This window comes from Amphiprion ocellaris, chromosome 6, assembly GCF_022539595.1.
Source record: "Amphiprion ocellaris isolate individual 3 ecotype Okinawa chromosome 6, ASM2253959v1, whole genome shotgun sequence".
NCBI lineage: Eukaryota > Metazoa > Chordata > Actinopteri > Pomacentridae > Amphiprion > Amphiprion ocellaris.
Window position 1 is genome coordinate 18,531,098 of NC_072771.1, and position 22,406 is coordinate 18,553,503.

Genomic DNA, 22,406 nt, shown 5'->3' on the forward strand with positions numbered 1-22,406 from the left:
CTAAAATTAGTTAAATAGCCCACATTTATCGGTTGATATCGGAATTGAGAGTTGGACAATATCAGCATATCGGTTATTGGCAAAAAAGCCAATATTGGACATCCATACTAAAAAGCAATTGCAAATGGTGCTGAGAAATTTCAAAAGATGTTGGAAACCAAATAAGCCACAGAAAAAAACATTTTGCACCATCCTTATAAAGCCGAAGTGGCAAAGAATTCCAAAGTAATGGTTTGATTGATGTGCTTTTGTCTAACTTTCAAAGGAATCAACAGAAAGTCAAGAGTGATTTTTCAGACAAACATGTAGTTTTTAAACAGCATTTATTTAGCTTTCTCCATACAATACATTTAATGTACAACAGCACATACTGTATTTTGAAATAACTCTCAGTATAAAATAGGGCTTCTACAATCAAGGTACAGTCATAAAATGCTCTGAGGGACATGACGACGACGGCAACAGTAAAACACCTTCATATAAAGCGCAGGATATTGAGAGAAGTGATTGTATTTGTCAAGCTGCTGCTGTAGGAAGCAGAACTTCACACCACACCTCTCAGAGCATCCGACATCCTGCAAGAACCCGTTTTTTTTTCTTCTTTTTTTTCTCTTGGTTCTGGTTTCTCAACTGAGGAGACTCCAAACAATGATCAACGCATAAGAACATGATCTATACAACTGCTGAAAATATAACTTTTGGTAATATGAGAGGATAAATCAGGCCTTGTTTGGATACTGAATATATATCAAGGTCAAAGCATACACAGTATTATGCCTGCGAGTCAAGCCTATATCTTTACAATCATATATCTAACGGTTGGTTTGTGACCAGAGCTGTAAAGACAGGATTGTTTCTGAGTGTTTTTCCTGACATCAAACACTTAATCACAGCAAAAGTATATGTTACTATTACTGAAGCCACAAGAAAACCAGCTTATTTTGACATGGTAAACATCAGCCAATTATAGATAGGTTTAAAAAGGATTTTTTTTTCATCTGCAGATGTGCATCAGAGTGTGTGTGGGCCTACATAGTGTCTATAAATGTGTCTTTTAAATAGAATACATGTAACATTGACCAGCTTTTGTGTTAGTTTGCTATTATGTAGTGCTTCAGGTGGCGAATATACATCATATAACTTGTCCAATTGGTATGAGAGAAGGCCTCGGTACAAAGAAACATAAAAAAAAATAAGAGTCTGACCAAGAGAGGTCAAACAAACTTCAGGAGAGAGAAAGGAGAGATTTGTCTCAAGTCTCGAGGTAAGCAATGTGTTTCAGTATAATGCCCTACAGACAATCATACAGTTACAATCATTAATTCTCTATATACAAACTTCCTGATTTACATACACTGTACTGCTCCTCAGTTTAAAGTTGAATAAAAACTAAATATGAGATCATATCTGTTTTGCCTTTTTTTTCTGAGCGAGGAGGGGACTTCACAAAGCCTGTTTCATGAGGTGGGCGATAATGAACATTACAATATGGCTATTGAAGATGGCCTGTTTCCTCTTGCATACGTCACACATACTATCAAATATCTACAACAGTGCAAATTTTCCTGATCAATCAAAAACACTTGCAAACAATTGGCAAAAACTACATCAGCTCATTTTTAAAGTTATACGGCGGAGAACGGAGATGGCGAAGTAGACGCTGACATCGAAATTTTACATGCCTGTGTATATATTCCATTAGGCCAGCATGTTTCAGGGGGTAACGTCAACTCTGCTTACTGCGTTACATGAATGGAGGAAGTCTACTGTGGCAGAAGAAAGACATAAATAAGGAAGAGAGGACAAACCAGCACTCTACCCCACATGTCTCCACTGGACGTAGGCACCGAATTTACTATCACCTTCTTAGAAGACAAGTTTGAGCTCAATAACGTGTCAAGCCGATCCCACATCTCTCCAAAACATACACTGTGCCACCTAAATGTGTATCTACTCAAGAAGGTTTAAGAAAAATATGAAATGTATGTGCTATAGTAGTAACAGTTTGCGCACTCATTGACACTACAGACTGTAACTGAGACATGACATCAACAAGCTTTACGAAGAAGAGGAGGCTATAGGATGCTACAGTACTAGTGCTACCTGAACATGCTACAGATTAAGACTACAACGATGGGAGACGGTTTCACATTAGCACAAAGCAGGAACCAGCTTTGCTGAGGAGCTCTACCCATTCCAGGCCACAGAGCCGCTGCTGAAACCAGCTGAACTAACATCTGGTTTTTAAAAAAGCAAACCAAAAATGTGTTGTTGTTGTTGTTTTTTGTCTGAGGATAAATATCGTCTTCACAAATGTTGTGTACCATTTCTAAAATGACAAAAGTACCGTCTTTGCAGCTTGATGGATCAAGTACTTAGTAAAGCTGGCTTTTTGTGTGCAGAGGAAAGCACCCCATCTGTAGTCAGTTCCTGTCATATGAAACACACACATACACGCACACATTCGCTTGCACAAGTGCACAAACCCTGAAGTTAGAAACGATTTCTATCATCACACAGCACTAGTGTTTTGATTATCATAGAGTAAGAGCTGGGATTGCATACTGTACCATACATCTCCTACATCTCCTAAGAGAGGCGCCCTTCATCAACATCAGCTCGTTTATTTTACCACACACACACCCACTCACACACACTGGAATAAATTTTTAACTGGTCAAAAAAAAAGTACAATCACATGCTTTATAACGGAATGTAGAGAAAGCTCACACCAGACCTTCGGCTTCAGCTGGGACCAAGCTGAGCACACAGACTGTTATGAAGTGTCTCCTTTGCTTTAACCATGAAGAGTTGAGAAGTCAGAAGACTTTCAGACGTTCTGGTGGAATTTCAACAGAGTTAAAATCCTTCCCACGGTAACTAAGCCTTTAGTTTGATAACAAAATTCTGAAGTGCTTTTATACATAACTGTGAAGTTATGATTAAAGGGACAGGTGTCCCTCAAGAAAGGACTAAAATAGTTATTTTTTAAATTATTTAAAATATATTCCCCCATATTTATTGGGAGCTCTGGACCTAGTCTATCAGACCTCTGGCGACAGAGACGAGTTGTAGACCAACACCTGGCTACACCTCCACACATCTGGAGCGTCCATTCTTGAATATTGTTCATATATTTCATTCACACTTTAACAGAGAATGCAAAGTGATCAGACCTTCAAAGCAAGCTGCATTCAAAGCCTACTGTGAAATTTTTAGATAACAGTGTCTGTCGACAATTTCTGCCCCCTTCTCAAAAAACTCTGTAACCTCTCTGAGTTTTCCATCTCCCTCTCCCCGCTCATTCCGATAGAAAACCTGCTTCTGTTTGCTTTACAGAAGGGCTGGTTCATTTTCCCTCTTATCGCCATAAAGTTAACAGAGCGTTAAAAAATATGCCTGACAATGCTGCCCTTCAGTTGAAATGCACATGATGGGGCATTATCTCGGAGCGAGAGCAAATGCCAAGCCTTTAAAGAAAGCCACTCTGCAACGCAAACACACCCTGGCTTAGAGATCCTTGGAACACAAATGTGTATGTTTTGGACTTCTAGACAGGTAGAGTTTAGCCACAGGAATTTGGCAGCTATAGATTTGGCTACTAAATCCACAGAAAAGCGCAAATATTCACTTTCTTTTGTTTTTGTGACATCTTGTGTTTCTGGTCTCAATATATTTGACTGTTCTACGTTCTCTGTTTCAAAATAAATTAATAACAAAAATCAAATATAACTCTGAAAGATCCCCAAGCTTAATCTGATCAAAGTGCAGCACCCCAGCATCAGTGGAAGGAGGGGAAGTTGTTTGAATAGGTTCAGATAGCAGGTCCTAGATCAGGGTCTGGTGGGGCTCTTCTTCTAGCTCTGAGTAAGCCACTCGCACGTACATACAGTAATAGAGATACTCACAGGCAGAACTGCTCTCACTCACACAATCATTCACTCAGAGTCGAGCTTAGATAAGTCTGGCCTCTCCCTCCATGTCTGGCGGTAGATCACACACTCCTGTGAAGTGCATCTCCTTTCCCTTGCTTCCATGTCCCGCCCCAGCTCTGGCCCCTCGCTCCCCCAGGCTGGGTGAGGGCTGTTGGGCTTGAGAGTCTGGTGACGTCCCACGGGGGACTCCACCTGCCCGCCTCTCTTTCAGGAAGACCTCTAGTCGGCGCAGCATCTGCTTGGGGTTCTTTTTGGCAAACAGCTCCACTTCTGACAGATAAAAAACACAGAAATTGTGGGACTCGTGCCAAGATGACAATCTGTGTTTAATACCATTTCTGCAGTCTGAGTGTTGAGTTCAAAGCATAGACCCATGACTCGTATTTTAAAGAAACACTTTGACATTTTGGAAAATACACTTATTTGTGTGCTTATTGAACGTTAGACTAGATAATCGATACCACTCACATATCTATCTGTTTAATATCACAACAAGGCCAGCAGCTTAGCTTCACAGAAATACTGGATAGAGAGGGAAACAGCTTTCTAAAGGTCAGTAACACATTATATATCATCTATTTAATGCAGAAAATTATTTAAGTGCAAAAATTAGTCTGTAATTTTACCTGGGGCAATGCACGGGAGTCTCTTGGCTGGATTCGAACCTGTAGTTTGTATACTTTAGCTTTTTATTCACATTTTGCCACCCTGAGGCAGACTCCGGCAGTTTTGCTCCATTTCAGTTTTTGGGCTAAGATGACTGGTTGCTGTCTAGAGCATCACGCTGGCACATCTTCTCATTACAAATTAATGAACTAGCGTGATTCTAAGGTACATAATGCAGCAACAAACATGAAGCCTCTTACTTTTTTTTTTTTTTTTTTTTACCTTTTAGCACAAAGCCAGAATCCGCAATGGTCTTCTGCTGGGTCTTCCACAGTTGGTATAGGTGCAGATACGTGGCAACGTAGAACTCATTCAGCACACCGACCACTTGCTGACGACGATTGCACTCCCTGGTATGAACAAAGACAGTTAGTTTTGTTGATGTAACGAGATACTGTGTCAAAAATAGACCAGAAGTCTCATGAACTGGGAAACGTGCTGCAGAGTAAAAACTGAGGACAAGTGACTCACTTGGACAAGGCCTCCTCTCTGAGTACTTGCAGAGCGATGCGGGTCATGTTGATTGACATCACACTGAATGGAAAGTTCTAAACCAAAGAAAATACACAAGAAAACTTAGGTCCACAAGGAATAATTGCTAAAAGAGCAAGTCCTGAAACATGCTCGTCTTGTGGTAGACTTTATTGATCCCAAAGGGGAAATTCTCTTTTTCTCTCTAGTTCCCTCTACAGGGAGGACAAAGGTCAGGGTCGGCCATGAAGCAGCATGACTGGGTTAAGAGTTTAAGTGTCTCTGAAGGATTAGTGAAATCAGATGTCCAATAGGAACATGAACAAAAAAGCAACTCAACCACACGTAAGTACATTTTCTGACGCTGGCATGGGCAGACTGGCTTACAGTAAAGGATTTTCTTATCTGGTGATACCTGCGTAGGGTGTTGTGATAACTTGTAGATGTCTCTAGCCAACGGAAGAGTCTCCGGGTCCATGACTAAGTACAGAGTATGCATCAGTCCCAGGAAACCAGTGCCACGCAGGTCAGTGGCTGGGTCTGTACCTGCAAGACAGAAAGTAAACCAACATGGAGAAAAAGCAGCAGCACATAACATGCATTTCCTTCTTTAGTGTGTGTTCTGTTAACAGTTTTGGTTAGACTGTAGGACAGCACGTACAATTTTTTAACAATTAAATGCTATTACACTGCAAATTTAAAGAAGCAGCAATTCACGTGCTGCTGTTAAATTAATATACACACTGTGTGTACAGCAAATGAGTGTGCAGGTGTCTTACCCTGAAAGCCAATGTTTTCCCAGTGCGCACCAAAGCGAGGACAGTCCAGCCTGCTGCCAATCAGCCGCTTATAAATGGTCTGGAGGACACGCATGTGGACTGTTTGGCTGTTGTCCACAGGGCCTATAAAAACACAGACACACACAAATCTGCAAAGGAAGAACTCAGTGGTTTATTAGAAGCCCTCATGAGTTTTACACCTGGCGGGATGATTACACAAACAGACCCACCAAACACACACTTACACTGTGCAATGGCAAAGACGAGATCCCTCTCTTCCAGGAGTTCCCTGTGCAGCCGCGGAGGTCCGAACAGGAAGTGTGTGATTGCGGCAAGGCCGGTCCTGCGAATGGTTGGCTGGATGTTCTTCTACAAAAGGGGGCGGGGGGGACAAACACAAAGTACCTCTTGAAAATTACACTTAGAGCTATCAATAAATAGCTTAAACAAATCCACAGGTACAGTTCTCTATTCGATCTGCAGAGTCTCTCTCGGTCTTTAAGAAAATACTAAAAACCCAGCTCTTCATTGAGCACCTTTGCACTGGACTGCAAAAAAAAAAGAAAAAAAAATCTATTATGTCTACTGCCTGTAGACACCATGGTCCTATTATGACTCTTCAACTTGTTTTATGGCTCTTATCCAGGCTGTTTTCTCCTAAGTCCTTGCTTGTGTTGAATCTACTCTCACGTGTACGTTGCTTTGGATAAAAGTGTCTGCTAAAAGAAACTGTAGAATTGTACTTACAGTTGACTGGTGTGGAGGCAATTTTACAGTATCTGGAGCCACTGCAGATTAAGCAAGCTGTCTCTCTCACTTTTATACTATTAATTTTTTAAAATTTACTCCACTACCATATTTCAAATTTCCCCTTTGCTGTTTTAATTTGCTGTTTTGTAGGTTGCGTTCCTTACCAGCAAGTCCCCCAGGTCTGTGGTCTGAAAGTACTGCAGGGCTTCATTGAAAGGGATGAGCGGTGTTGGGTTCGAGTCCTCAGTAAGAGCTGGTGGAGGTATTATATATAACACTTATTCTTTTGGAACTTCAACTTACAGATTATAAAATTTAAAAAAAAATAAATAAAAAAAAATAAAAAAAAAATCAACAGCAACAGGTGAGGCAGCAAAATGCATCTAACCTGGCTGGATGTTCTCAAGAGCATCCCACTCCTGCCTGGCCTTTTCCAACTCCACATTTTCCTTTTCCTCTGTAAAGGAAAATGTAAAAAAACGAGTGTTTTATAAACAGCAGTCAAACAGGATGAGTTTCTATTCTTGCAATGAGTTATTCTGCAATGGTGACATCCATCTACATCATTCTAAGTCACGAATCCTTCCCGTGTAAGATCCGCATCCCTTCAGAGCACCTGAGACCCTGCGTTTGCTCCGACCTTCACTCCTGTGTGAGGTTTTACCTGCAACAGCTGTTTGGTGTCTAGGATACACACAAATCCCTGTGGGAGGAGGATGCAAGACAAAAGAGAGGTTGTGTGTGTTACCTGCAGGCTTGGACTGTTCCCCTCCAGCTGCCAATGTCTGCAGAAGACCATTCTGCTTCAGTGCTGAAATCTGGACAGAAAGAACAAATATTGCATTTACATCCAGGGAGGGCAATGTTGTTTATAGTGAGACACTAAGAATGAGATTTAATTACCGGCAGTGATCTCAGTGGTGCACTGCCGTTGGTGTGATCTTTGACATTGTGACCAATAATCACTCCGTTCATGACCTATAAAGAAAAAAAGTTAGGAAATCTTCTAAACAATAAAGACTTGCCAGCAAAAAAGTAATTATGATGTTTCAATTAGAAATGTTTTTAAACTGTACTCACAGGCTTATGGTTGGAGTGTCCATTGGTGATCTCTTCTAATGGCTTACATTCATGTGACAAACCATTCAGACCCTAACAAGAAGGCAGCAACACAGAACAGATGCTTCAGACATGTACACAATACATAAATAGTGCAGCTCTCAAGACAGGTAATCTATTATCACTACATGCATCACTGCTTTTATGTTTTTAAAAAAATCATTGTGTCACTGAAAACATATATCAATTAGTGAAAATTATTAAGTAGTATGGGCCTAATTAAACCTCAGAGATGCTTTTGAAGTTGTCTACTTGCAAACACTTTACTTCCTCTAATTTTCTTAAGTTGCCTCCTGTGTTGGCAGAATGCAATTTTATGACACATTTTCACTGAGGACTGTCTCTGTGCAGGTACACTGCATTCAGAGGGGAAGTAGACATACTTATCCAACTGTTTACAAATGAAGCATTACCACAAGGATAGAAGTCAGAGAGTTAAAGGTAATGTTATGGCTAGAAACCAAGCTGAGGATAAGGGAAATGCCCTGTCAGCTGCCACCACAGCAACATGCCAAGCAAGCCAAATCAGAGATTACAGCTAAAGCAGAGAGAGAGCAGTTGACCTTAGGCCTTAAGTTAAACACATGTGACAGAACCGCTTAAACAAACTGAGATCCTAATTGTTTAACATTAAACAATACTGCAAAGCAGGAAGGGAGCAATTACTCTCCCTTAGGTGACAAAACCGTAGCAGATAGGACCTACTTCTGTTTGACCAACATGGCAGGTGTTGCTTTCTGTTAAATTACTTTAAACCCAAACACTGGGATGAGATTAAATCAGGTGAAATAATGTTACCTCAATGTGGGATGTGACGTCAATGTCTTCTTCCATTGCATGTGAGCGCGTTGGCTGTCGAGTGTGTTCCTGATTTTGGCCTCTAAAGGCTTCTGAAGTCATGAACTGAGATGGGCTGAGGAGTTGATGCAAGGACCACCATGGTTTCTGTAGTGCACACTTGTAGTGACTGCAAGTATCTATGCTCTTTTCATGTTTTCCTCATATGCACGGAGAACTCAGTGTCCACAATCAGCAGCTTGATTTCCCAAAACTGTCACTGGCAGAAGAAATCCATGTTGTGCACATCATATTCTCTTCATAACTGTTGTAGTTACTGATGGCAGTCTGGTTGTAATAACCTTAAGTGTGGAGGAATGTGCAGGTATCAGTCTACAAAAGCTGAATGGAGGAAATGGTAGTCCATCAATACACAGGTTTCCTGGAAACCTGCCTCCCTCCTCTCCTCCACAGATCTGCCCCACTCCTTAACCCCACCAGAGGTACACAGAAGCTGGATAATGACATTGCTTTTCAGGGCTGGGCTCTCCCTGTCCGAGACACTTCATCGCTTTGGCACTGAAGACAAATCCAGTGTGCACCTAGAGGTACCAGTAAAGTAGAATTTACTTGCGCCGATGCTGCGTTAGGTCTTCAGCCTCACATGAAACAGGAGCACACGTCCAAAGTAAGAACTGCAGGTGTCCCTACAGATTTGGGTCATAGAAAGGCTTCTTGAATGGCAGGAGTCCTGTGGAGGTGCTGTCATATGCACAAACTATCTGAAAAGTAAAACAATGATTAAATGAGGAAAGTTAATAAGTACCTGCATAAGGGAAACACACAAATCAGCTATTACCTACATGGTGATACATAAAACATGAAAAATGAGGAGCAAAATATGGGTTTAACCATGTCAAAACAGATTTTTTTAAAAGTGCAGCAGGAAAAGCACATTAAATCAAGTGTCTTAGTAAGTTATGCAGTCAGCACACCAGGATGCAGCTATCCTAAATGGACTGCAGTCCTCCTTGATGTTGTCAGTTGAGCTTTTCCTGCTAAGATAAGCCAACATGTCTGCTGTGAAAAAGGTCTATTAGCTCCACTGTCCAAGAGGTTATCCCAGGTTGCATTATCGTCTCTGTATGCTGTTTTTTTAAGCAAACAATGCCATATTAAGTTGTTTAAAATATGTAAATACTCAAGGGCTGTACTTTTCATATTTTAATTCAGCTAGCATTTCCCATGAACGACATGTTACTTGTAATGGAGTATTGTTACAGCGTCGTATCGCTACTTTTACTCAAGCAAACGAGCCGCATACTTGTTCTACGGCTGTATAAATCACTTTAAGTTAAAATACGGCAAAGCACTGGCACAATGCGGGAACAGCGTCGCGGTAGAGACGCCAAAAACTATCGAATAAGTTCGGTTTTGTGAGATGACAGTCGCCCACAGTAACGTACCGCCGCTTTGACAGCTACAGTAGCAGCGAGCTACCATTATCTGTAGCAACCGACAAGCTAGCAGAGTCAGCTAGCAACCCCGCAGGCACAAAGACGCAGCTACAGCTTCACCCCAAACCCACAATGCAGCGTCTGCCCGTATCACATTGCAAGGCAGCCGAAATTTGCGGCAAACACCCAAACGATTTGCTGTCATGAATACAATGTGCAGTTAAGCAGTCGGAACCTAGTTACGTTGGCTAACACAAGAAAAGCCAGCTGCCAGGCTAACTAACGGGGCTAGCTGTAGCTCTATTGAACTGTAACGGGGATGGAGTCAGCCTCCAAACCCGACAGCAACACGCCAAAAAATCCGCTTCTGTCCCCGGCGTCTGTTAAATGCGCTGGAAACGTTGCCCGCCGCGACCTGTCCAACAATATTGTGCGATATGAAGCATTTTAAAAGTACCTCAGTTTCTGATTGTTTCTCCCTCCAATCTCAGCTTCCCTTCCCCCGTCCAGTGGCCACGGCAATTTCAAGTGCATCTTGGGAATTGTGGTTTCCTGCCCGACTCTAGCTTCATTACGTCATTGCTTTGTCTCACACAGGTACAGACAGTGAGAGCGCAGAGCCTGCAATCTCTTTTACATCCACACCTCCAATCAAGACTCTTTTCTCAAAATACAGGTAAATGGTTCAATCTTTTCTCTAAACCAAATCATGTACTTTGAAATAAGTAAGTAGATGTTTTTTGTCTTGTGGCTTAAGGTCTTTAGGAAGCTTTCAGTGATTTGTGTTTCATATGCAATTTCTGTGTCCTTTTCATGTAAAAACGATTACCCTGCTTACAAGTTGTGATGTTGATCGTACTATGTAATGTTTGGGTATCATCTTCAACACCTAATAAGTCTGAACAGCCTGTACTCTGTCAAGGCTGCTGAGTCGTTGTATGATTTCCAACAGATGAAATCTTTAAAAAACGAGTGGTCCGCAGCGGTCAATTTATAGTAGGATCAATCGTGTGATCGTCAGCAGGCAGCTGACGTAGTGTTCACTTGTTGTCATAGTTACAGTGATGCTGTGCCGCTATCTCACAATAACACAGAAATCCTTAACCCTTCATTGGACAAGTGATCATATTTGGTAACTCCCGCACACATTAAATATGGTTGCTCCAGCCTCACAGTGAGGTCGAGAAGCATGTGGTTTTACATCAGCCAATCAGCGAAGATCTACATTACAGCACACTACATTGTGGCATTTGACCAATCAGCAGAGGCCTGGAATGTTTCAAACATTGTCTTTTATCGGAAGTTGGAAATAGATGAACTTGCAGCTCAGTCCTCTTCTATATTTTAGATCGAAACGTCAAAACTAACCATGGTTAGTTGACGAAACTCACACATTTTATGGTTGAGTAGTTGTGCTAAGTAATGGCATATACATTACTTGGAGTGTTTTTTTTTTTTTTTTTTACCACTAACGGGCAAGGAACCATATATAGTAACTTCACTGACCTTGAACTTCAACATGAAAATTAAAAAATTTAGAAAAATGTCACTAAAGTAAAGTCTTGTTATGTCCTCCAACAATGCTCTAGGGTTGAAATTTTGAATTTCAAAGCATTTCAATGAGTGCCCTTTAAAGGGTTAAGAAATCCGTGGATCCAGACTATAAGCTGCATCACTGCCAAAATCTAATGAATTGGTCCTTGTGTCGTTTCTGACCTTTCCTGAAAAGTTCATCCAAATCTGTTAATCCCTTTTTGAGTAATGTTGCTAACAGACAGACAAACAAACATCGATCATCAAATAACCTTGCCGAGGCTCCACCTCTTTGGCGGATTAATACTGAAGGCTACCAGTGTATTTTGTCCCCATAACAACTTAACAGCAGCTGAAATTCAGTTTGTTGCTTCCAGTTGTGTGTAAGCGTTTTTCCTCTAAGTTTACACCTGCATCCTCAGACAGCATCTCCAAAACAAGCATGCATTTGCACATGTTGAACAGCAGCGCCAGCAATTTAATAAATACACTACAGTTATAAATGATCCCCAACATGGAGACAAGATCACTCCAGGTCAGGATTTAGCAGCAGGTTACACTGTGAACTATTCTTCACCTCATACAGGTGAGCTGTCACAGTTTATTATCTGCAGTTAAATCATGTTACATCCGGTTGAGGCCTGAGCCCCATCACAAATGCAATTTCTATTTTACCGCTGGTAGAGTATTAGTTAGATAATCATCACATTGGACAGAATTTTCAGTAGTTAGGGAAAACCTTACTAAACTAGGCTGTTACTTTATAGGGCAATAACAAGTATTGTTCATCAGCTGATGTTTTGTCAAATATCATGTGGCAAATATTGTATCAGTGTCATGGTTGTGTCCGTTACTGTCACAGCGATTTATATCTGAACAGGGTTAGAAAATGTAGTAATGTGCCTACATTTTAAAATGTAATTCAAGGAACCTTTCCCACCACTTAATTAAAAACATAGTTGCAAGATTTTTTTTTAAAAAGGAAAAAAATGGAATCAAACTTACTGATCGAAACCTTTTGAGTTGCAAACATTATGTTTTATGGGCTGTGTTGACATAAAAATGTTGGTAACTGCATCAGCTTAATATTGTGTGTAATTTAAACTCAAATTTCTGCATTTCTAGATTTAAAACTCAGATTGATATAATTTAATGAAACTGGCTTCATTATTTTTTTTTAACCTTCTTTTTTTAGGTGATCAAGACTGATTGCTAAAAAAATAGCTAATTCCCTTAACAATTGGCTTAAAATTATTTTATTAGTTAGTTTGTTAGTATAATGCAAAATAAATAAATACTGCAAATGGAGCTTTGATTTTTTCAATGTATTGTAATCTCTCTCCCAATAGAAAAAGCTGATGTTAGGAGCTGAATTTCAGTAAAAGATGAACAGATGGATCTAGGGTGAAAATAAAAGAGAGGGAAAAAAGAAAAATAAATGAATCAAGGTTGTCATCAGTGCCAAGGACTTGAAATGGCTGCCAGATAGCTTGTTTTGTCTTTCTGCTCTTATTACACAACTTATCTGCACTGGATAATTTTCTCTCTCCTACCCCAGATTTTCTCCTCTGCTCTCATTACACAAATAACGGAAAAAAGATCCACGAATGGCTACAACTCATGTCACATCTGCTTATGTTCAGATTTTGAGAGATTTCAAGCAGATGTCAATTATTACCTTGTGGAACATTCTTTCAAGGAAAAAAAAACAAAAAACGATTGCTTTGCATTACACAAGCCGGCACTTGGAGCTGAAAGTTGTGCCTTTTAAAACACACAAGAGTCACGACCGACCAAACTGGGCATTTGTCTCAGGGCGGATTTCTCAAAAGGTTTATGGGAAAAATGAAAAACGACTACCTCAGTGCCCAGACTAGAGTCAGTTCACTTTATATTTCACCTCAGAAACTTCCCTCAGGCCTCAGTGGTGTGACATAATTACATAATTGTGAAGTAATGCAGGTGAATGTCTTGCAGCTAACTTGATCCTGTGAGACTGTGAGAGTGAGACCTCCATTCTTCAGTGCAACTAATCCTGGCCCCTGTGGTCTGCACTGCATTCAAGAAAATGAGCTGTTGCAAAATAGTTTGGATGGAATGAAACTATACAAAATAGGCGAAATGTTACACAACTGGCAATAATGGAGGACAGATTTCCTGTTTGGGATGAAATCCGCTGTTACTTGATCTCGGGGAATGTGCTGCTGGCTCACAGTGAGCTGCGAGCTGCTGGGCTCCTCACACATCTGAACGGCCAAACACCTGTTCATTCTGGCAAACCGTCAGTTTGAAAACCCATCAAGGAACAGGAAGACATCTTTTATGAACTACATTTGTCATGGTTTTAAAAAGAACTTTTAAATTCATCCATTTCCTCCCCGTCAAAGCGAGAAAAATTGTGCAATTGCCGCGTAGTTTCCAAGAAAACTTTTAGTGTTTCTGTTTTGTGTTTTTCCTCTTGGGCTCGAACTTCTGTTATTCTTATATGACCATATATGTGTGGACAAAAAGTCTTTATTTTTATAGTTAAGCAAATGACCACTGAAATGTTTATGAGGATTTTATTTAAGCTCTCATGCACCAACAAAGAACATACTAATCATTCTCCAGACTGCTTGTCTACTTCTCCAACAGCATAATAAAAACATGAAAACATAAATATCAATCACACCGCAGTGATTTATTCACTTGGCAGTCACTGTAATGCCATGCATCTGCGCAATATCAATAAATAAAACAGTGAAATAAAAGTGCAATTTCACAGCAGGGACAGGGACAATAACTGGAGTGTTATCAAAATGAAACATCGTACAATTTGTTGCTTCACTCAGTGTTTCTGCCAAAGTGGAGCCGACTGATGTGGATTAATGTGCCGCAAACCAGGCGTCTTAAATGTGGAGGAATATAAAGACTGCAGCACAGGATTACCAGCTTGGGCGCTCAGTGGGGCCTGTAAAGTTAATGTTTTTCTTTTTAAAGGTTTCTGCTATGGGGTCATTATTGTAATCAGAATAAAACAACAAAAAATAACTTGAATTTGTGAAAAATCTTGTAGGCCTGCTTCAGCTGTTCCTGCAATTTTGTCTGTGTGATGCCATAATAAAGCCTGCATCTTATAAATGTGAAACTAGGGTGCAAAAATGTACAAACCAGTTGCTAAAGGTAGCCAAAGATGAGAGAAAATTGCAATAGACGGTAAAACAAGAGTAAAACTAATGAAAACAGGACTGAATTAGGTAGCAACGTGTGAACGCTACTCCCTCAAACTTGCCTTGATAAAAAAAATTGATTTCAATCTGATATAGAATGCATTTAAGATATTTTGCAACAGTACTGACATTTTCAGAATGCACAGTTCTGCCTCTGTAATGTTTAAGAGTCTTTTGAGTTCAGTTGTTTTAGTTGTGTGTTTATATTAAATCTACTGGCTGTCCAATGCAGATGCATGCTGCATGCTGCTGGGTGAACACGTACATTCACTTTTTTGTGGGTTTCCTTTGCTCTTTTTTAACAATCCACTTTCTTTTTGTGATTGAGGGACTTGAGCAGCCTTAAGTTTTCATTTTGTTATCTAAGAAGCATCATGAAGTTGTTTTTTACTTGTTCTAACAGGACCAAACAGGAGCCTTAGGCCACAAAATTTCTTATCCCGGCCCTGGTCAGAAACACGATGTGTCAGTTTCCAGTCAATGATGTTAAATCTCATTATAGATTTTCTACTCCTGGGGGCAAGAAAAACACATATTTAGCTTCAGATTTTTTGAAAGATCTCAAAAAAGCACAATCTTCATCCAATTTCCTCAACACTGTCTGGATTTTCTTAGCTGTTCATTATTTATAAGCAGATTCACATGATTTTTCCGATGAGCAGCCACTGTTGCCACTGCTGAGCGCACCGTGCCAAAGCTCAAGAGGCGTCTTGTGTCAGCAGGCGTGAGCCAACTCCATGGAAACATTATTAGCCATCCTTTGCCTGAGGTGGTTGGCAAAGTCCACCTGCGTCTGAGAGAGCATTTTGTTTATGATTGTCTTTGGGATCCAGCCCTGCAGATGACAGAGCCAGTGTTAGATTAGAGAACATGTTGCACAGTTTCACTATATATCACTGAAAATCAATGTAGCAACAGTAAAAGGCAGCCATTTATACCTTTAGATCTATACTTAGTAACCAGGTGAACTTGGTCTTATTTGGGTCTTCAGCACAGGGCTTCATAACTATGCAGGTGGGTCCATTCTCCGCTCTGCAAAACGGCATAGATTAATATACAATAGCAGGTGAAATGACATTAAATGCAGTCTACTGCTCTGTATCCATACATTTTTCATACACAAATGCATCCGCATATCACAACAAGCAAATGATTTCCCCCACTGGTGACTCCCCTGGACTTACCTGACTATCCCTCTCTGCGCCGGCATTTGTGGGTGCTGAGTGGACATTCCAGCCAGGAAGCAGGTGGAGCCTCGGCGTTTGGTGCAGCGGACACTCACAAAGTCTCTCGGTCCCACCACGTTTCCGGGTGTCTCTGCAGCTACCTCGTGGGTGATCATTGTGTCCTGGCCGATCTTTTGAAGAATCTGGGACATTCCAGTGTAAAAATGTGTCAGTGGTCTTGGATTGATTTCTTTATTTCTACAATTTACTTTTTTGTGGTATGTTGTACCAGTGAAGCCAAAAAAACAACATTTAAAAAAGTAATCCCTTTGTTACAGTCTGTGGTTGACGAGAGTCACACTAGATCAAGAGAAACTGGCCTCTGGGGACAATAAAGAATATCGTATTGTGTCGTATTGTACCTTGACTTGCTTGACCGTTGGGTTCCACTCCCCCATTTGCTCCATATTTCCCACCAGCTCTTCGTAAAGGTTGTCAGAAGGTTGCTCCAGCATCACTTCCAGCTTGAACACCTTCCCAACATCAGGCAACACTTTACTCAGGACTTTGTCTCCATTTTTCTGCACAAGGGTAGAAACAGACGCAGAAATTATTTAAATGTGCCATTTACCTTGAAAACAGTTGTGCCATTCTTGCCATGACAACAAATCATGTGAAACACATTCTTAATCAGCCACTGCCAGGTACCTGCAGTCATAACTTTTTAAAATGGCCAAATACTTCTGTTTCTGCTTCGATATTGTACTCACAGCCACAGTTTCGACAGTCCAGCCGTCCTGCTCGCCGAGGATGCTGATGGCCTTCTGCAGTGCGTCCTCGCCTTGCTTCACATAGGACATCTCCTGTTCACTGTACCTCTCCTCTTCAATCCGGGAACCTTAAAACAGAGCAGCAGCTGACTAAATCACGTCTGGTCACGTCCCAGAGTTACATTACTGTATTTCTCTGATGAAATACGAGAATTATTTGTTTTATCATGTCTGCTCCTCGTATTATGGGACTCAGATAATCAGAACGACTCACTGAGGAGGGAGCTTCTTCGGCGGATTTGGCTGATCCAGTTACAGGGGCCTGGACCTGCCAGTCTGTTCAGCTCATGATGAATGGCCACCATGGCATTTCTTCTCAAACCTGGAAAACAGAAAGAGGAAGTGTTCAGTTACTATATTTTACATGTGGTTTATAAATTACACATGAAGCATATGAAAAGAAACAATCAATAAAACATTATTTATTCATTAAGCCACTCTGATCCTGGGTTCCCTACAGGACTTCCCTGGAAAACTGTACAATTTAGCATAAAGTAAAACAAGGAGAAACCAACTGGATTCTCTCACTCACCTGTCATGTTCCTCATGTGCCGATAGGAGATGCCAGCACAAAGTTTAAAAGTTGCAGGCAGCATTTTCCAGTTGTTTCTTGAAGATTTAGGAGAGCTATAAAACTGTAAAAGCAAGGAGATCACAAAGATTCAAAGTCGGTCTGAGCTGCAAATGCTCTGAAAAGAAGTGGATGGATGGTGGAGAGAGCCGCAGAGATTCTATCTGCAGACGTTTGCAAGAGCCTGTATTTATAAGAGCTCTGCCCACAAGGCCGTCCTGCTATCACCACACAGATAAACACACACATCACCTCACTGTTCCTCAACGGCCATGTCACCAAGGTCAACTCACGTACATGACGAGCGTGTCTCAGACTTTCACAAACTCTGTGTGAGATAACGTCCAGTACCTGGAGCCCGCCGCATTACTCAGACACACAAATATTCCCAAACTGCTGGGTGACACGAGGAGAAGCAGCCTCTCTTCAGTGATGAGAGCCCAAAAGAGAGGTCGGTGGGAGAGACCCTGAGTGACTCATCCCTCCCTTCACGGCCCATTGCAGCCTAAACACTTGCTGGAATTTGAGGGCAGAAATTTTCCATTCAGTTTGGCTTGTTTCTTCCTCATTTTGATTGATATCTCGGAATAAGCCTTGTATATCTCTGGTATACCATATCAATGGCCATATCAATGACTGGTGCTGGCAGCACTTTTAATTTATTCACATTTACGTTTAGAATGTTTTTTCATAAAGGTCTAACAAAGAGTCTAATCAACCTCAAATGAAGTGTCACTGTGTAAGGCAGTAGGCTACACATAATTGTAAACAAAAGCTGCATAAATTTGTTCCCAAATAGGCAGTATTACATGTTAAATGATTTCCTCATTTGGTGTCAGACTTTAATGTGTCTAATAAAGTCAGAAGATAAATACAATGTTGAAGAAACATAATTAAAGGAAAGGGAACTGGTTGATTTTGCCACAAAATGTAACAAAACACAAGAGCAAAAAAGAACCTTGAGGTTATAGCAAATCCACGTGCTGCTAAAAGGTAATATTTAAGGTGTTTTACTGTGAAAAAAAACAGTTACGAGTAAGATATTTGGTCTAGTACAGTATGATTGAAAATATGAGCATTAATGGAAACCAAACCTTCATTTTTTTTCTATCAAGGAGACAGTAATAGACACATAATACAGAAAACAGCATGTAAGGAAGTATACAAGCATGCAATGCACTCTATACACTGACCTTGTATAAATAAAGAAGTCCATTTTTTTCCATACTTAGACTTGTCAAACACATCAGAATTCATAATGCACACACCTAAACTCCATGTTTATGATTCTGCAGCCGTCTTTCTGTTAGTGAGACTGAATCACTCTCTTTCTGGAAGTTTTCCCAGAAGATAATCGTCAGATGTCACCCCACAATCTGTTAATAACATGTTTTTATAAAGCTGCTCACATGTTTGGTGAACCTTGCTTACCTCATCCAAGAAAAGTCCCAGTTATCTAACAGTAATATTGTCTTAGTGGGCTGCACATCAAATGCAGACACTAAGTCAACTGTGCACATCATCACGTGAACAGAAACCTGTCAAGAGAGTAGCAGGTCATCTGATTAGTGAACAGCAGAGAAAACAAGAAGAGATTAATAAATCCTAAAACCTTAACCTGCAACCTCATGTCCCTCTGGCTGGATGGCAGGAATTATCCATCAGTCCCTCTGGCCTTCCTCTCATTTAACACTGGAACACACAGGCCTAGTACTATCTGACCCATTACTCAGCCACAGTGGACAGACCCACGTCTCCTGTCCTGCAAAGCTCTTTTTATCTGAGGCAAAGAATCAGGAGCCAAAGTGGGTCATATGCCTGTTTCTAATGGCTCCCTATTTGGCGAGAGCAGCATTATGTTTTAATGAGCTGCAGTCCTGGGGCGTTTCTCTAATGTGGATCCTCGGCTGGCAGGCTTACCTGGAACTTCAGGGTTAAAGAGTCTATCCTTTAAAAGTGTCTCTGGAAAGTAAGTGCCTTTCTGTAAGTGCTTTAGCTTTTGATGTCCAGACAAAGACGCCATTACTAACTGATGACGTGTTGTAGTTTTGCCAGACGGACCTAATGTGTGAGTTTGACTTGGTGATGAGTTTTTTGGAATTCTTGTGTTATTTGCATTTTACACCAAAAAAAAAAAAAAACAACATGTTTGTATAAACAGCACATTTGCAAATACCATGCATTTGAGGTTCATTCGTTTTTGCTTCTCCGTAATACTGAATATAACCACTGTGAATATAACCACAATGCATGAGGTCATAAAAGCAGTATCTACTAAACTGAACAACCAGTTATTCCCTTAATAAGCTTAGCACAAAGAGGGTATTTGGCACTAAAACAGCAGCTTTGAAAAAAATATGCAGTCTTATATCAGGTTTGGCTTAATTTAGGAATATACTTAACATTTTGTAAACTACAATCACTTTATCTATGTGCCCAACATGCAGAGCAATGATCCCAGCAACCAAAAGCTGCGTCCATCTACATACACTATGGGCAAGAGAGTGTCTATTTATAAAAAAGTGAACCAAACCCTTCAATAAAATTACCCCTAATAGTGATAGATTGAAGTCGTTCACATTGCTGTCACCTGTAGAGGTCGTACTTTTCCTGAAACTGCAAAGTGCTCCAACTTACTACACTGGTTAAATTGATTGGTTGTGATAAACTGCACTCTAGTTCCTCATATGTCTTTACAAAGCTACATTAATTTATACAAATCTTACTTGTTATTAGGGTACAGTAACACTGCAAAACAGTCATCTGTACATGAGGAACTATAACAAAAGGGTGGCTAGAAAAGTAGCATATGTAATCAGGAGCTTGTATTTGAATACGAACAAGGAAACGTTCTGTGATCACATCGACAGCAAAGAGGTTGAAATAAAGACGCAGACAAACTGTGGAGTACTCAAACTATAGTACAGAGTTTATTGGGACTTGAAGGACACAGTGGGTTTGGCTTTCACATGCACTCAGCACTTTGCTGTACATCACATTAAGAAGGAAAACTCCCTCATTGACTCCCTCCTCACCATCCTTTACTCCTCCTTCCCTCCACTTCCAACAAACCGTTGTGAGTCTGTGTGTTTTTGTGTTGACGCGTTCCCCAGCGAAGCAAACAGAGCATGACAGTCAGAGAATAAACAAAGTGCTGATGTCTGTGTGGGCATTGTCTGGGAGATCATACTAACAAGGAGGCACTTCAGTCTGATTGAGAATTTTTTTTTTGTTTGTTTGTTTTGTCATATCAAGTATGTAAAGAGAGGGAAAAAAACAGGCTTGTGTGAGATCGATTAAAATTACTGCATGGACCAGCTTTCACTACCTCAAATCGGGAAAATACCACATTCTTAAAACAAGCAGAAGAGACTGAGCTCCTCGTCCCTTTGAATTGGCTGTGCTGCTGCGAGAAGGCCACTTCTTTGTGTGGTGCTTGCGAGATCTTCTGGCGTCTTCCTCTCCTCCTCTGCTCTCACATAAATGAACTGGACCGATTCAAGAAAATTCAGAGAAGATAAACCTTTCACATACCCTTTGTCTTCGATTACAGTTGGACACAAAACAAGAGGAAGACCCTTTAGATTTGTGAGGCATTCTGAAGAACATGTTAAGATTAAAGGGGCAAAATATAAAAAAACCTGTACATGAGACAACAATGGCTATGCAGCAATATCTTTTACATGGAAAAAGGCATAAGGAGAACAAGAACACTTTCGTTTTGGATGTAAGAAAAAAAACAAGCGGCATTTCATTTGACAATATCAATACAACAATGTGCCTTAATGATAAGAGGTAAAACATTTTCTTTTGGTAACAAAACAGCATGACATTATTTGAAATTGTGCAACTTGTAAGTCAGGCTGAGTGCATGTGTTCCTCTCCACTCCATGGGGGACTGTGCAGAAAACTGAGCAAAACAAACAAACAAAAAAAAACCAAAAAGAAGATTTCGGCTTCTGTACAGCATATTAATTAGTTTTAACTCCACATAATGTCAAATATAAAGTGACACTGTAAACCGAGGGAGACTTCTGTGTGTATAAGATGTGGAATGAGGTATGCAGAAGCGAAAGGGATACAGCTGTCCATACTTACACTTGTCCATGCAATGAAAACACAACACGATTCTCACAACTCTGAGTGTGTGCGTCTATCTGATTGTGTATGTACTGTATGCATGTGTGCCTTAAGCGATATGATATGTCTGCAGGCTCATATTTAGAGAAAGTGTATAAAACGGATCACACATTCTGATCCTCCTGTGGTTCTAAACAGCTAAAAACCTTCAAAAACCAATAATTCAACATGACAACAGTATCACAAAACTAATCTTTGGCCTGAGTGTATGCAAGGCAATGTACACTATGTGTTGAGGTTGCTGAGGTGATGTGTTCTGAATGTTTAGGAGTGATCTGAGGTATGGGAGGTGAAATACAGAGAAAGAATAAGTTAAGAAGAGTATGACTTGTGCAGATGGTGACACTTTGGGGGATGCAGATAGATGATAGATACTGGAACAAGATACAGGCCAGAAAGTACAAGACTGAAAATGACTGAAAGAAAAAAGAAATTCCTTTTCCGGAAAATCAACAACAAATAAAAATTCACCAAGACCCCATCTTCTATTCCCTGTGGTGGTCTTTATTATACAGTGGATCCCCTGAATATTAGCTTGTTTTCTATCCTTTTCTGGTTTCATCAACATCAGTGGCTCTGCTCTATAGTCCAACAATCCTGAGGGTAAGTAAGGTTTGTCTGAATATTTCCAAACGTCTCGGCAACACTGACCATCCTACTAGAAATGCCCAGGGTCTCAGGGCCCGGTCACTCCCCCCTCCCTCCCCGATGGGCTGACCATTTAGGCTTTTAGACAGGCTGTCTCCGGCTGCTGCTCAGGCCCCAGTTGTGGACCAATCAGCAGCGGGGAAGCACCCCTTCAGAGCTCCTTCCCTTTGTGTGTGTGGCTCCCACACTGTCACGGTGCCACTAGGGGGCAGAGTTGGACATGGAGTCCACAGAGTTTACACTGGAAGACTGCACACGGCTGTTGGAAATAGACACCTCTGGGTGCTGCAGCAGAGGAAGAGAGAGGGAGAGCTTTGTGTGGGTAATTTGAATGCGTTTGACTGGGTTTGCGTCT

General features: G+C 40.8%; 3 protein-coding genes across 6 annotated transcripts in view; all 3 read right to left on the reverse strand.

Moving 5' to 3' along the window:
• Nucleotides 1–306: 306 nt before the first annotated feature.
• On the reverse strand, nt 307–10,507 carry elmod3 (ELMO/CED-12 domain containing 3). Its single transcript, XM_023279958.3, has 13 exons — nt 10,412–10,507; nt 8,519–9,279; nt 7,682–7,753; nt 7,505–7,579; nt 7,350–7,419; nt 6,990–7,058; nt 6,766–6,854; nt 6,097–6,220; nt 5,852–5,974; nt 5,488–5,618; nt 5,073–5,149; nt 4,824–4,951; nt 307–4,205 (listed from the first exon to the last, which is right to left on the reverse strand). The coding sequence occupies exons 2-13, from the start codon at nt 8,618–8,620 to the stop codon at nt 3,955–3,957; spliced, it is 1,311 nt and encodes a 436-aa protein (XP_023135726.1). The 5' UTR covers nt 8,621–9,279; nt 10,412–10,507; the 3' UTR covers nt 307–3,954.
• A 3,527-nt stretch (nt 10,508–14,034) lies between these two features.
• On the reverse strand, nt 14,035–17,433 carry star (steroidogenic acute regulatory protein). Of its 2 annotated transcripts, none has more exons than XM_023279943.3 (7): nt 17,225–17,433; nt 16,907–17,014; nt 16,633–16,760; nt 16,285–16,443; nt 15,881–16,065; nt 15,635–15,728; nt 14,035–15,483 (listed from the first exon to the last, which is right to left on the reverse strand). In XM_023279943.3, the coding sequence occupies exons 1-7, from the start codon at nt 17,286–17,288 to the stop codon at nt 15,412–15,414; spliced, it is 810 nt and encodes a 269-aa protein (XP_023135711.2). In that variant the 5' UTR covers nt 17,289–17,433; the 3' UTR covers nt 14,035–15,411. The 2 variants fall into 2 exon arrangements, with proteins under 2 accessions (XP_023135711.2, XP_035808571.2); XM_035952678.2 differs by having other exon boundaries at nt 14,035–15,531; nt 17,225–17,432.
• A 2,733-nt stretch (nt 17,434–20,166) lies between these two features.
• The window catches only part of grk5l (G protein-coupled receptor kinase 5 like), a 28,564-nt gene continuing 26,324 nt past the window's right edge, over nt 20,167–22,406 (reverse strand). For 2 of the 3 annotated variants that reach the window (XM_035952689.2, XM_055011088.1), the window contains exon 16: nt 20,167–22,363. In XM_035952689.2, coding sequence (XP_035808582.2) covers nt 22,253–22,363 — 111 coding nt within the window. In that variant the 3' untranslated portion in view covers nt 20,167–22,252. The remainder of the gene's footprint in view (nt 22,364–22,406) is intronic. The other variant, XM_023279939.3, reaches the window with a different exon arrangement.

Excerpts from the sequence above, each read along its gene's own strand:
- star (XM_035952678.2), bottom strand. The coding sequence starts at position 17,288 with ATGCTGCCTGCAACTTTTAAACTTTGTGCTGGCATCTCCTATCGGCAC. Across the intron at positions 17,015-17,224 it reads GCACATGAGGAACATGACAG|GTTTGAGAAGAAATGCCATG; the intron begins GTGAGTGAGAGA and ends TCTGTTTTCCAG. Across the intron at positions 15,729-15,880 it reads GCGCAGAGAGGGATAGTCAG|AGCGGAGAATGGACCCACCT; the intron begins GTAAGTCCAGGG and ends GCCGTTTTGCAG.
- elmod3 (XM_023279958.3), bottom strand. The coding sequence starts at position 8,620 with ATGACTTCAGAAGCCTTTAGAGGCCAAAATCAGGAACACACTCGACAG. Across the intron at positions 7,580-7,681 it reads GACACTCCAACCATAAGCCT|GTCATGAACGGAGTGATTAT; the intron begins GTGAGTACAGTT and ends TTTTCTTTATAG. Across the intron at positions 4,952-5,072 it reads AGAGAGGAGGCCTTGTCCAA|GGAGTGCAATCGTCGTCAGC; the intron begins GTGAGTCACTTG and ends TGTTCATACCAG.